At 33.9% G+C, this 15193-nt stretch overlaps 2 protein-coding genes across 5 annotated transcripts; one reads left to right on the forward strand and one right to left on the reverse strand.

The window, feature by feature from the left end:
• Positions 1-121: 121 nt before the first annotated feature.
• ERD2B (endoplasmic reticulum retention defective 2B) lies at positions 122-6880 on the reverse strand. Its single transcript, XM_022051693.2, has 7 exons — positions 6726-6880; positions 6499-6636; positions 4568-4833; positions 4309-4424; positions 2306-2379; positions 893-956; positions 122-418 (listed from the first exon to the last, which is right to left on the reverse strand). The coding sequence occupies exons 2-7, from the start codon at positions 6587-6589 to the stop codon at positions 382-384; spliced, it is 648 nt and encodes a 215-aa protein (XP_021907385.1). The 5' UTR covers positions 6590-6636; positions 6726-6880; the 3' UTR covers positions 122-381.
• Positions 6881-10057: 3177 nt separating this feature from the next.
• Positions 10058-14049, forward strand: XRI1 (x-ray induced transcript 1). 4 transcript variants are annotated; one of them, XM_022051448.2, is made up of 9 exons: positions 10058-10399; positions 11206-11264; positions 11352-11456; positions 11536-11678; positions 12374-12437; positions 12517-12619; positions 12700-12740; positions 12846-12929; positions 13354-14049. In XM_022051448.2, the coding sequence occupies exons 1-9, from the start codon at positions 10380-10382 to the stop codon at positions 13626-13628; spliced, it is 894 nt and encodes a 297-aa protein (XP_021907140.1). In that variant the 5' UTR covers positions 10058-10379; the 3' UTR covers positions 13629-14049. The 4 variants fall into 4 exon arrangements, with proteins under 4 accessions (XP_021907140.1, XP_021907142.1, XP_021907141.1 ...); XM_022051450.2 differs by having other exon boundaries at positions 11536-11621; XM_022051449.2 differs by having other exon boundaries at positions 10059-10399; positions 12520-12619.
• Positions 14050-15193: the final 1144 nt, after the last annotated feature.

Consider the following 15193-nt stretch of genomic DNA (forward strand, 5'->3'; position numbering starts at 1 on the left):
AACACAGCACCCTTGTATTGCAAGACAAATTCACTGTCGGAAGCAACTGGAACCCAAAGACAACCTTAAAATGATGGGCCGCAAGTTGGCAGTGGCAAATTGTAATGGGTTATCACCATCATACTCTTTAATCACCATCTATTAAATGATCCCAAGGGAATTCATGGAGATGTCAATAGCTCTACAAGGGAGCACTAAGTGCCACTAACAAATTAAATTCACTGGGGCATTCATGAATACCAACTAAATAGGTGCCTTGCAATGCAAGGCACCCGCGTATAAAAACTTAAGAAAGAGCAGTAATCTGCAGTTGCCACATTTTGTATAGATCTCCAAACCAATACATTTTCTCTCTAGCTTTTGGCAATGGAAGATGACATTTTAAGCCGGTAGCTGCAAGTTCTTGTTGTTCTTCCAGCTGCATATAAACAAAAAGATTATCGCCGGGCAATTAAAACAAAAAGAGTAATAAATTAAATTCAGGTTTTTGAGACACTGGTATAACTACAACTGAATCTGTTACTTTTTAAAAAATAATAATTTAGTCATTTCACAAGAACCATATTATCAATTTCAGTTACCGAGTTCTGGTGACTGATAAGTAATTAAAACAACATAATAAGTGATTTTGTTTGAAAAATACAAAACAAGTTCTAATTTATATGAGGAATTAAAATATAAAAAGAATACCAAGATTGTAAGGAAAACTAAAATTGTGAACATGAATATTTCATGTAATGAAAACTAAAAACAACATTTTAACTCAAAGATCAAATTTTCAAAAAATAATGGATCTAGTAGAAACTATTCTATAAAAACATCAAGAATTCTATATAATTTAACCAAAATAAACCACAACATAAATCAAAATGCCTCTAAAATGGCAAATTACCTTTGGAAATAATAATAGAAGAAGTCAGCATAGAGCAGCGTTTGAACAATCCCCGAAATCCAAGCTGGCAAAGCCAAGTGGAAGAATCATTGTAATTCATGTATGAAAAGAAACACTAAAGCAAGGGCCACGTTCACCTTCTCAAATGAACAGAACCCAGAAGAAATATTTCAATAACAAATTTTCAATTATCAAATTCTTTTAAGTGCATCTTTGTTTCTTTTCATTTCTCTGATTGAGAAAAATATCCAAACTGTTCATAGCTACTCAGCAAAGAACGGAATGCATGGACTTCAATAGTCTGTTGTGATGACCAGCATCTTATGATAGATAGATATCCAGCTAACCCAAGGAGATATTTAGGCTTCAGACTCCATAGCAGCTTTTTATAAGTTGATATCCACCTAGTCCTGGGTTTTCTTTTTCTACTTAAAGTGCGGATCAAACCCAGGATCAGCTAATTAGGTCGACCTTTAACCACAACCCTGAGTCAATTTAACAATGATATTTCATTCCATGATAATAAAGAGAATCTTCGATTAGAGACTTCACTAGAAAGTTGAATCATACTACTTTTGGCAATAAGGAGATGTCTACAAAATGGCACTCAGTTATTGCTTTTGAAGCTCCTCACCAAACAGGAATTTTTGGTAAACATTATTGCCGATTCATAGCAATTGAGCTCCTACCAGGACTCACAGCAATATTATAAATGGCTACGGGTCATTACCAAATTTAAGCATACTACAGTTCATCATTCATATAGAGAGGGGAAGAATCAGTATACAGATATTTTGGCTCAAAGAGTCTTCGATATCCACAACTTTCTAACTGAAACAGCCTCCTAATTCAAAATCGGCCTCAAAGTTAACATGAATAGAACAGATTACAACAGATACTACTCCTCGCACATTACCAAGCACATAATCTCTACATTCGTCTTTTACCCATATGTTCATATCACCTTTTAATTCATGTCTTTATGCATTAAAAATTGATTCTACCCCCCATCAGACCACAATGATAGGTTGTACAACAATCCCTACATGTTTGCAATTTATAATATACCAAGCTTCCAGTAATAACAACCACCCAAAAAGAGCCTAGAAAATCAGTAGAACTGAAACAATTCATGTAAAATGTAGGACAAACTAAAGAATATAACTTGCTGTATCAGTGTTAGCATGGCAAGATATATATCTGCAGCTGTGCAATTAAGAACTTGCACAGGCTACAAGAAAATCTTCATTAAATGAAGAACTACCACAAGCAACCACACAAAAGAGGTCCCTAGCTGCTCTGTAATTGAGTGAACATGCTCAAGAAAAATACAAATAGAGTCAGACATGCACTACATATTCAACCAATGCACAAGAACAGAAGGTGGTGTTTGAGAGAGGCAGATAGACATACGTATCCAATGGACATAGTGTGGCTCAGTGAAGTAGCGGTAAATCCAGTTGAGAATATATAATGCCCGATATGCACTGCATTAGGACAGCAGAAATTGAATTAAATTATCTCTCTCCAGCTTCTGAACTTCAAGAAAATGCCAGCTTTATGAGTCAATCATGCAAAATGTGTAAAATCATTAATCAAAACAGACAAATAACAATTTTGAACATTGGCAAAATCAACCTTGCATGAGATTTCCAACAGATGTAGGGACTAACCGAAAAATATTTCATTATAAAGGGAAATGACATCAAACGTCCAGGACTAGAAGTTCTTATACCAAAAGTGTATAACTCCAACACGTCGATAAATGGCATGGAAAGCTAAATGGGAGTGAAATTTCATGAATTAATCTTGTATTTTGTCCATACTAATTACAACTGAATTCCATCAACAAAAACTCACAATACTAATAGTTAAGGTCCAAAGCAAATAATTAAACAGAGAATAAAAAGAAATAGGATCATAACAGATAACAATATATAGAAAGATGAAAGTGGAATTCCTTATCACAACAAAAGCTCATCCAGCGCAATGACATGCAATACTGCCAGAAATCCATTTTGGAGTTCCAACCATGTCATGCAGATCTTATATCAAGGTCAAACTTAAAATGATAGATTTATAAGCATATCAACATTTTTTTTTGAAATAAAAAGTATAAGATGTATATTAATAAGGTATCAAAATGGGGGTACCACCCATGCACAAAAACTTTATAAAAGTGTTAGAGTGTCAATGACATTCCCCAAATCCTTTTCACTAATAATGTCATGACCAATCAAAATAGTCCCAAAATAATGTATCCACTTATCCCTTAATCTAGTTAGTCCACATTGTTTACCCTTAAAAGCTCCATCTTTCCACAAAACCTAAAAAACAGTCAATGAAATTAAATTAACAATTCTTCATTTTATACATAAACTTTCTCAAGCCCACGTTTCATCCCGCACCGCACACGCCATAACCCAATTGATTCCCAACAGTCCATAGACCAGACTCCAAAGATAATACGCTGTAGGACACCATAAGAGTAAATGGTTACATGATTCCTCAGCCTGTAGGCAAAGATGACATCCATTCACTATTACCAGACCACTCATCCTTAATTTATCCAGAGTGATATTCTAGGCATATCAACATAACTTATGTGTTCTCCATTTCCATGGAATAATCAATTTACCTCATGATCAGTTCCAAAACAGAGGACTCCAGATGCCAAAAAAAAAAAAATTCTACACAATATGGCTCAGAAATGCTATTCTGTAGCTCCAGCAGCAAGAGAGAGAGAGCAAGGGAGAGAGAGAGAGAAGCCATCAACAAGAAAGTAAAGCCAAATTCAGTTGATTGTATTAAGTTTCTATAAGGAAGTGGTAAATTGCTTCAATTAGCAACAGCACGACCCCACACAATTCATTATTCGTGACATCCATGCATGACAGATAAAAGACAATGCAAAGTATCATTAACATGGCTGGTGGGGAATTCAAACCAGAAACTTCAAGGATAAAACCAACCTAGACTAGCAGGCACAAATTCCTACTTGCAGCTTGACATTCATACTTACTACTTAGTAGCTAAACTGATGGAGAACTTTTTTTTAGATAAAAAGTATAGTATGTATATTAAAGAGATACCAAAAACGGGGGTACCACCCATGTACTAAACTGATGGAGAACTTTAAATCAATATAATTAACCACATCTCTAATTTGTTCATCAGTAGGTTAAAGATGAAAGAAACACTAAGATATATGACGAACTTAACATGAAATTAGTCGTTGCAATAAAAAGTACGATTGTTAATAACCATTACTAACAGTCCTAAACAGAAGGAATGTCTAAAATGATTCTGATGTAAAACACAAGCAACTTGAAAGGGGCAAAATAAAGATGAAGATGAATAAAATTGCGGAGCGTTCTTTCTTTTTTCTTTCATTGAGATAATGATAAGAGCAATACCCAAGAAGAAATACATATTGCCCTGTCAGGTTATCAATATTCCTGGTCCTCTGTAAGAGCACAAGCTGTGGAAGTATAGCAACTGCCTCCAAGTACAATGAAAATGTCCACATAACCTAATTAAACCAAAAGCATGAATATCTCTTTTCCCCACAGATATAGCAGGATAGAAAAACAAGGTGAAATAGCCAGAAACAATAACAAGAATAAATTCAAACAATTGTGTAACAACTTGAAATTATAGAAGCTTTTACCAGACCTCCTGAAAGGTGAATTTCTCATTTATGACAAGGGCAAACACTAGGCAAGGCAGCACAAGGAAGTAATGGCGGAATGTGTCTTGCTCTTTATCATAAGACCTCCTAACAATCTTGTGGTGCCTCATGTACCAAACGATTGAAAACGAACTCCCCAAAAATATCAACTTCATGATAGTATTGTAAAAGGATATGTAGGAGGTAAAAATATCCAAGTAACGAGTAGCAAAAACAATGGCATAGAGTTCTTGAGTCTTCAAAGAAATGCCTGCATGTATACCCTAATGTTAAATATCATAAGCTACAACACATTTTTTTAAGAAAAATAAATCATAAGCTACAACACGTTAAAAAGACAAAAATCAGTCTAATCACGATATCAACAAAATGAAATTATTTTCTTCTGGGTAAAGATGAATTTCATTGATCGAAAAACAACCTGTGGAACTCAATCCAAATGCAAAAATACAAGCATTAAAAGTAGATTTTAAGTCAGGACAACATGAATAGTATTTGTTTTAGTACCTAGTACCAATCAAATACTTCATTACAATTGCCAAATGTGCCTCCAGTAATAATATGATACAAAGTGGGTTAGCACTAGGTTCCTAAATAAATTAGGAACTGCAATTATATTACATGTAAAATTATTATACTATTTAGGAGTCTATTTTATATTATTTAGGACAATTACTATAGTTTCACTGACTTAGTATTTATATTAGTATTCTCTTATTTGTACTAGAATTAATAGTATTATTATCATTAGTATTAGTTTTTTATTCTTATTAGGATTAATATCCCTAATTGTACTAGTTTACTATTTCTTACTTCAATTCTAGTTACTAAGAGCTTATTAAAATAACTTTGTAACTTCACTTATTGATTATTCAATTATTCAATAATATTCTGAGAATTTCTCATTTTTCTGGTTGTGCGATGCAATTAAACCTTTAATGACTAAGAAACCCTAGGTGTTATGCAATTAAACCTTTAAATCTGAATTGTGTCGGGTTCCGTTGCTGAAGAAAATTAAGCTTGGTTGGGCATATACACTTCTAAATGTAAGAAAAAATTCCTCAATCTCATTCCTAAGTCTTCTCTTTGGGTTATTTGGAAGGAGAAGAATACAAGAGTTTTTGAGGGCACTTGCTCTCTTTTTCAAAGGATTAGAGATCACTGGCTCCATACCCTGAATATTTTGCTTATAGATATCCTATGCTTGGTGAGATGGGTTGGGAAACCTTGTAAATTTCTGGTCTCTTATCTTTGTAATTTTTGTTTGTGGGCATTGCCTTTTAATGGTATTTCTCCTTCTCTTCTCTCTCAAAATAATAATAATAATACTTGTTATATCTATCCATAACAAGGAATTAGGGATGCAGACTGAATTTTACAACATTATAGCCTCCATTTCTACTCATGAAGTTACAATAGCTGTGAAGTGTCTGGGCAACCTTGCTTTCTTTTAGCTGCTTCCATAAAGTTACATTCTAACGTATCATTTCCAAACTGCTTGACATGTTTTAGACTCAGGGATCTTCAGTTTCTTTATTGAATATTTTAAATAAACCCTATAAAAAACTCAGATTCCTGACTGGTTAGATTATCTTAAACAAGCTCGCTCCCTGTTCACAAAATCATGTTCTCGGAAAATCAAATTACAGCTCCACATTCCTAGTCTATGTGCCTAGTACCATCAACACAAAGTAAGCACTCCATTTCTAACCGAAATAGGACTAGATCTGCAATTTCATCATTGCACTGCAAACTTATCACAACTACAATTACCATTTTCCATTATAACCTAAGCTTTACTATTAACAAAATGTCCATATCTTCCTTTTTTCAATAATCAAAGAACAGGAACACAATCAAGTACCCCCAATAGTCTATACAACCGAACACAAAGAGAAAAGAAAATCGAGCGTACCAGCGCATGATTTGATGGTGTGGATCTTGAGGAGCAAGACGAGAACACTTGCAAGGTGAGTCATGTCACCTGCTAACCTGAATATATTCATCTTGTCTGATCTCTATTCCGTTTGCTTTTTTTGAAAAACAGAAATTGCTGCGATGGATATCAATCTAAGTGAAATAAGCCAGATCCAGACCGAAATGAGAAAGCAGAGAGGGAGGGTTTGTGGGTATGTTTCTTACAGGGATTTTATATCGCAGCTTCCGATAGTTAATGAGAGATCAAGACACCTGAGAAGATAAACAATCTTCAATTCTTCTAAAAGAGAAGATACTCGAAACTGCAAACTCTTATGTTTAAACATTTAAAATCGAGGCCTTTTCTCTTTTGTTTTAATTGTAACACCCAAAAAATAATAATAATAATATAAAATAAATAAAAATTTGTGTGATAAATAATGAATAAATATAATTTTTTATTATTTTATTTTATTTTATTTTATTTATGATAAAAATTGAATGATGATGAAATTAAAAATAATTTTTAAAAAAATGGGTAAAAATTTGGGGTCTATGGATAATTTGAAAAATCGAAAACCAGATATCAAAATGCAATTTAAAAAAGTTATGTCACGTGAGACGCTCAATCAGCAGCCCCGACGAACCATGACATGCCATGTGACAACGAGCGCTGATACGGTGCTACACAGGAAGCCACGTGGGCGATCCACATGCCCGCGATCGAACGGCCCAGATTCGTTCCCGTATGCACGGACGGCCTGGATACACTCCCTCCCAAATGCGATCGAACGGCCAGATTCAAACTCGATCGGACGGTCCAGAGTGGATCGTGATAGATGATCCAGATTGAATTGCGATGAACGGTCCAGATTCACTCCCTATTTAATTACGATCTAACAGTTTAGATCAAATAAGATGAACAGCCAAGATCAAAAACAGACGGATATAAATAACCTACATCCGCACCAAACCCTAACCTTAGCTGTCAGACCCCCTCACTGGAGAAGACGACCCAGCTGCCGGGGAGCAGACCGCTGCCATCTGCCGCCGCACCGGAACCTTTTTCGACCACCAAAAAAGTGTAAAAACTTCCCATTTTGCATGAAATTCAATTTTAAGCTCACCCATAGTCAAATCGGAGCAAAAAGACCGGCCAGTTTAGCTTTTCGGGCGTTAAATCGAGTAAGAATCTCTCTTCCTATTCCTTATCATAAAATTAAAGTTTAAATAAATAATAATATCGTATTTGTGCAAATTAAATAAATGTGCATAATTAATTACGAATTTCTAATTGAGCCCAAATCGGAAATTGTTCTGTGTTAATTTTTATTGATTTATTTTACAGTTTAAAAGCATGATGGTATCTTATTTATCAATTTTATGGTTTGAATGCACGAATTGCTGACTTATATGACTACTGTTTGATTGAAAAATTGAGATATGATTGCATTCTCTAATGCATGTTCGTTTGCTTATGTGATCATGGTTGATGTAGAAAATTAAGACTAACGGAAAATAAAAAAGTTGTGATTAAATAAACAGATGGAACGACAGTCTTACTAGATATCATGGGAGATGGTGGACGGACCGGGTACATAAGTAACTCTACTGTGAACGTTGTCTCATACCGGACGGGGTATAGAGACTTGATAATTTGGCGCTTATACTGGACGAGATATGAGGACGACTCATTTCACCCTCATACCGGATAGGGTATTGAGGTTTGATAATTTGGTGTTCATACCGGACGGAGTATGGGGATAATCCGTAATTGAGATTGTTAAATGAAAAGGGTTACGTGTAGTAAGTACATCCCTATTAACCCCCACAGATACTAGTAGGCTGGTGAAAATGACAGTTATTGTTTGATTATTTGACGATGTGTATAGATTTATGATATGTGCTATATTGCTGATCCTACGTGAAATTATGATCCATATGATGTTATTATTTGCATGTGTTGTTTTTATAAATTTCACTCGGTAAGTGAACGATAAATAATTTTATGATTGATAAATGAATTTGCTAAATTTAGTGCTCAATTAGTTATTTTTGTTTTTATACCCATATTTATTTATGTGTCAGTGATATGGTGTGATATTTTTACTGGGCTAGTATAACTCATTTCTTATTTAACAATTTTAGATTAAGAGGACCAGATTTTAGAGCCCGATCTGCAAGAAGATTGCGAGTAGATGCTATATATTTTCTCTTTTCCGTTTATTTCTTTATTTTTCGTGTGTATTTCAAATGAGTGAATTTCATAATGCTGTTTAGTACTTTTAAGTTATTGTGTAAGAAATGTAAACATTAACAATTTTATTTTGCTTCCTCACTTAAGTTATTATCTATTTCCTTTGTGTATTTACGAGGTCGTTACATTAATGCTCTATTTTCCTCTTAGATTTTTAATTATTTTTTATTACAAATATAAATTTGTATTTTAAATAATATTCCTTTTATATATTTTGTATTTTTATTTTTATGAGAAGGTTACCTTTCTTTTTTTACAATTTTATTTATGTATATATTTTTCTTTTATTGAGGATGTTATATGAGTTTAATTTGAGAATTTGTTTAGTATATAAAAAATAATTTTGGTAATTGAAAATAAGTATTAGTTGGTATTACTATCACAAATAATATTAAAATTAGATAATAAAATGAAAACCATTTTACAGTTTTATTAATTTTTTTAATAAATAATTTATTGATTAAAATTATCTGACCATGTTTTGATTCAAAATAATTTATGGTAAGTCATTAAATTTGTTGCTAAGACTTATAAATCTTAATAATCAATATATATTCATATATTAAAATTTTCAATCAACTTGAATCTCCTGTAAAATCAAATTCCATTAAGAACTTTACAAATATTAAATAGAAAAAATTGAAATTATTTGCAATTGAGGAAACATTCCTAGAAAATAAAATCAAATATTCAGCCAACTAATTTTCTTCTATATGAAATATTATTTATTTAAATTCTTTCTTAATGAATTATTAATTAATTATATTAGTGTCATGATAAATCTGAAAAATTTTATTTAAGCCGCTCTCGGGTACCCGAAAACACTGGGCGAAACCCACTGTTTGGCAACTCACCCGGCCCACGGTCAAACTCCAACCCTAACAGGGAAGGCCACGTGCCAACTCTGGTTAAAAAAAATAGATATATCAATCTCACGCAGATACCGGAAGGTACAAGCACGCGGGGAGAATAGTGGTGGGTTCAAGCGCGGGGGGACAGTTTTCTTTCGGGAGTAAACCGTCTGTCACGCGCCAAATGGTCGCGTGAAGTAAGGGAAAAATGAAGAATTTTTTTTTTTTTAAAAAAAAAGGTAATTTACGTTTGGCAGGAAATCTTAAGGAAAGTTAACGTAATAATGTTGATTAAATGGGTCAATTTTAATTATGTAGGATAATCCCATGAGTAACGGACGTCAAAAAGGATGGTACAGAAGCAAAGCGTACCCCGTAATGGTCCTTTTTTCTGGTTGATGATATTTGTATCCCCGTATATATAGCGACTTGAGAAATGGAAGACGGCCATAAATATTGAAATTAAAAGACACAGAAAATAAGGTTAAAAAAAGGGAGGAGGAGGAGGAGAGAGAGAGAGAGAGAGAGAGAGAGAGAGAAGGACGCCGCTTTTTCTTTTATTCACAATATATAGATAGATGGCAGCAGCACATATCGCGAGCACAGCGGTGTAGTGCCGGTATATATATGTCCTTATCCCCCACATAGGCAAACTTGTTTATTTTGGCTACATGTGGTGATCTGGGGGTAACGGCTACTTTTGATGGTAGTGGAGTGAGGAGGAAGGGAGAGAGACTGATATTCCGGCACTGTTCAAGGGAAGCGACTGTCATGGATTACAATAATGAGAAGTAAATCCATCTGTCTATGACTATTTTCTTTTCTCTTAGTTTTGATTTCTGAGTGGGTTTGGAAATGCATCATTTCCGATGTTTGTTTAGGTCTTTCTTCTTTTCTTCTTTTCCTTTCCTTTAGTTGTGTGTGCGCATGTTTGGAGATTATGTTTTGATTTCCTGATTCAATGTTGGTTTTGTGAGATGGGTCTCGCTTGATTATCTCATTTATTCTTTTAATTTTTTGGGGATTCTCCTCTTCTCTTTAGTTTTTTAGTTTTGTTCCTTATGTGTTTATAATTGATTTAGTGTTGATTTTGATAAGATGGTTTTCGTTGATACTTTCTTCTCAACTTTGGATGGGTATTTGTGGATTTGTCTTCAACTGTTAGGTAAAGTGAAAATGAAGTTGTGGGCTCTGAATAAAATGGTGGGTCATTGTTATATTCCCTTTTATCTTCCTCCATATTTGCCTTTCACTGGATTGTCTCTTTGTTATTATTTAAGTTCCCGGTTTCACTACAGCTCTGCTTAGATCCAATTTGATACTGATGCCATTCTATTATTCACTATGTGATGTTTGTTAATTTCTCCTTAACTGGATCTAATGCTTCATGTTCATGTCTTATCTTTACTTTTTTAATGTTTTTGTTATTATCCTGGCTCCATGTGATGTTTGGTTTCTACATGGTTTTGTTGATTAGATTGTTTTTGGCTTTGGTTTAAGCTTAAGGAGTCTTCTTATATAATTATATCCACTTGTTGAGATCTAGAATTGTAATTACCGAGTTCCTCACATTGTTCTTCACCTTATGAAATGGTAGTAACCAGCCATGGGATTGGCAACGGGAGGATTACTGTCTCCAAAAGGACACTGATTTTGGTAAGTGCTCCACATGGTTCCTAAATTACCAGTTGATTTGCAGCATACTGATTGTTAAACATGTCGAAATTTTGTTGTTTTTGACAGAGATACCCGAGTGCTTGTGGAATGAAGAAGATATTTCTTACATGTTTGATGAAACAACCCCAGTTAAGGCTTGTGGGGATCTGGCATATAATGTTACTCATGGTGGTAGGCATCATCTCATATTCCTGATTATGTGATACACACACACACCAAGTTCTTCTAATATAAAAAGAATTGATATCAGGCAATGTAGACAAGGAGCTAGAAGATCGTAGGGAGACTGGTTCCCAAGTAAAAAGGCGTCGAATGCTACAGTTTGACTCTCAATCGGTAGATTCCTCTCTTTGCCGCAAAGATGTGATATCATCAGAATTCCTAAAAGCAAATGTTAGTACTAAATAGCTCATTTCTTGTCTGGCATCTCTGCAAGTCTAAAATCAAATGTTACTGATATACAACTAGTTATTACATGGATATCCTTATCAAAAGCATTAGACATTGGTCAAATGCTATCTGCACTATGCAATTGATATTAACTAAAATTATCTCTTCGACTTACAGTTTGCCTGACAATATACAGATGGTAATGGATGCCTTTTTGTTATCATGTCAAAGGAACTTTTATTATCCATGACAATAATATATGTAAATTTATGATTTGGTTCGCCACATTTCCAGTCAAAGGTAACTATGCCAACCTTCAAAACAATTATTTTTTAAATGTGTTTGGCATTTGTTTAAATACTATCATATATAGACCCAGACCGTTCAACATTTTTTAAATTTTTCCTTATGAACTTAATTTGAACCTTAAGTGCTTTTTGTTGGGTAAATACAAAACAGCTTGTTCTCACAGTTCAAAGAATAAGGTACTTTAGCATCAATCATTGTTGGGCACAGTGTAGTTTTCCCATTATTGCCTGGGTCATTAATTTTTAATAGAATATGTCTCTTCTACTCTTAACCATACTTCTGTCACTAATTAAAGAATTCTGATTTTATTCCTTTGGCTACTTGCTTACTCTTCTACTTTTCAAATATCTTGTTTATTGCCCCCATTATGTTCTTCACTCAATGCGTAGGAGCGCAAGGAATCACTTGAAGAAATTTTTCATGAAGGATCACAGTGGATGCCTGGGTTTCCAGGTTTGTCTTCTGTAACACAATTTTATCTGTTATCAACTTGATGTTATATGAATGTTAATCATATTATAATGCGTGTCAGAAGATACATCTGCTTCCAGTTATGAGGGTCTTGATCAATCATCTGAAGGATGGCTTGCTGAGTGCTTAAATGATGCCGAGATGCAATTCAGTCCAGATGATATGTATGCTTCTTTGGATTTTAGCCTCTTAATTTGATCACTATTCCGCCGTAATCTGATTGCTTTTGTAATGTGAGAATCAGGAACTTCACTGGGGCATCTGATATTCAAATTGACGTTTCAGGTGCTTGGGAATGCTTTTTCATACAATAATTCTCTGTTTCTTTTTTATTATTTTCTCATCACATTATGCAATTCTTAAGTTTCTAAAATCTGTTATCTGGTGTAGGGTTCTGGAATGATCCCCCTGAGTCTGAAGCCAGTGTGGTTCAGCAGCATGTTTCCCGAACTCCTCGAAATGTTGTCTTCAAAGGTGTCTCTTTGTTATCTGTGTCTCTTTCTTTTTTCTGGCTCATATGTTCTTATGGGTACTTTTATAGAAATCATCGCACCGCTCTTGCCATAGTAATAGTAATAGGAGCTGTGCACTGGTTATAGATCCAGTGAAAGTTTCTGAATAAACTGAACTCAGGGAGAGGCAAAACAGGAAAATAAATTGTAACTGAACAAGTCAAGAAGCCAGATTGCCCCAAAATCTAGAAATGCATTTCTAGTTGATTGAGGCATGTAGTTTTGTCAACTTTTACCTGAATCAACCTTGAAACCGTCGTAAAGTTGGGGTTTTCTTCTCCAAAACAGAAATAAGTAAACTATGTTGAAAAGACTAATATCTTTGTTCTGGGCTGTAGATTTATTTTGACATATGGAAAACTAACTAAACTATTCTGCTCATTTAGGGAAGAAGTCTTTTATTCGCACCCCAACCAAGTTAGCCTCTTCTGTTGTCTATCCGTTCGCATTTATTAAACCCACTGGGGTCCATGGAGATGTCACTCTTAAGGACATTAATCAACGGATCCGCACTCCTCCACCATCAAAATCAAAGCAAAATGAGGAAGATCCTTCTGCTTACCCAACTTCAGCCTTTTCTGGGAAGCCAGTGGTTGGCAAAACAAAGATTCGCACTGAAGGTGGAAAGGGAAGCATCACAATTATGAGGACAAAAGGTTGAGTGGGTAATTGTTCTTTCTTTTTGTGGCCCTCTCATATTAGTCCATTCTAATGTGGGTTTGAGTATATCCTTTGTACTACTCAAGGGCCTGCTAGTATAAAAGTTGATACTGCTTTCTTTGTCCCTGTTCTTGGAACTCATATATCACAGTTGAAGTGTTAATGATTCCAAGTGGTATTGTAGTTGCCTAATAGCTTTTGTTTTATACATGGTGACTCTGCTGCTAGACTATATGAAAAAAATCATGTCTGAGATCCAACCTATATGCTCTTTCAACTTGAAAAAGAATCTGCTGGATCCTTTCTCTGTATTCATGTTAATATGTAGAGCTTGTCTCCAGGGAGTCTTTTTCAGATGATGTATAAAGGACAAGATTGTGTTAGACATTTTATGCATATGAAGGCATAATCTATTTTTCCAAGTCTTGTTCTTGCATTATGTTAGCTGTATCATCGGTATTTTTAATGCACAGCTGGAAAGCCTTTAGTTTTCACTTTGCCTATTTCTATGCATATGATAGATGGGTGTTATGAACTGTTTGATTAACGTAATCGAAAGTAACCAACCAATTAATTGATGCAGGTAAACTTATGGTGTACTTAAAAAGTCGAATTGCTCATCTTTTAAGTGAGATCTGTTTTTGATTCTTAGACAAGAGAAAAAGAAAGTGATATGTTTTTTACTACAGAAATGGTATGACTAGAATGTGCTCAGTACTGTATATATTGAAACTTTTTTTGCACGTCTAAGTTTAAGCAATGAAGATGGAAATGGAGTAAAAGGTGTTTATTTCAAGAAAGACCATATCCACATGACTAATTATTATGTGATGTATAAGAATAGGAGATAAAAGGTGAAGCATTTCATCGCATGCTTGTCGGGTGTGACAGGCTTTAAAAATTGCTGCAATCAAAGCTGAAACTTTTGAGCTGCCTTCTGCTTCAAAAGCTTTTTCTTTCAATTCTCCTGCTTCTGGAGTTGCACAACTTGTTTTATTTATTTGTGAATATAAGAAAATAATATAATATAAACAAATATATAGAAAATACCTCTAAACAACACATCTGCTCTTGCTACTGGATTATATATTTAAAAAACTGAACATAAAATATTAATAAGTTTATAAACTTTTATAAGCTTATACTAGAAATAAGTTTGCTCATGACCATATTATAATCCATTTGTCTACTATGTCAATTGAAATATATAAATGCATAAATTAATTCAAATATTAATGATCCTTTCCTCTTTTGTCTTTTGGTTGATGACCTTTGAGCATTAATTTAGTTTTTATATTATTTCAAAATATTTAAATTATTATTTTTTACTATTTTAATTCAGTTTAGTTTTCGTATTATATTTTTATTATTTTTGTATGACGACCCCGAAAATACTAAAAAAATAAATAAAATTTAAACTAAGTACGGAAGCGAAATAAATAGTTAAAGTTTACATTTCTTACACAATAACTTAAAGTACCGAATAGTGATACGAGAATCATCCTTTAGAAAGAAATACAAAAAAAAAATAAATAAAGAAATAAGCGCAAGATAAATAAAACTAGC

The sequence above is a fragment of the Carica papaya genome, chromosome 3 (assembly GCF_054855325.1).
Source record: "Carica papaya isolate Zhongbai chromosome 3, ASM5485532v1, whole genome shotgun sequence".
In the NCBI taxonomy this organism is placed as follows: domain Eukaryota; kingdom Viridiplantae; phylum Streptophyta; class Magnoliopsida; order Brassicales; family Caricaceae; genus Carica; species Carica papaya.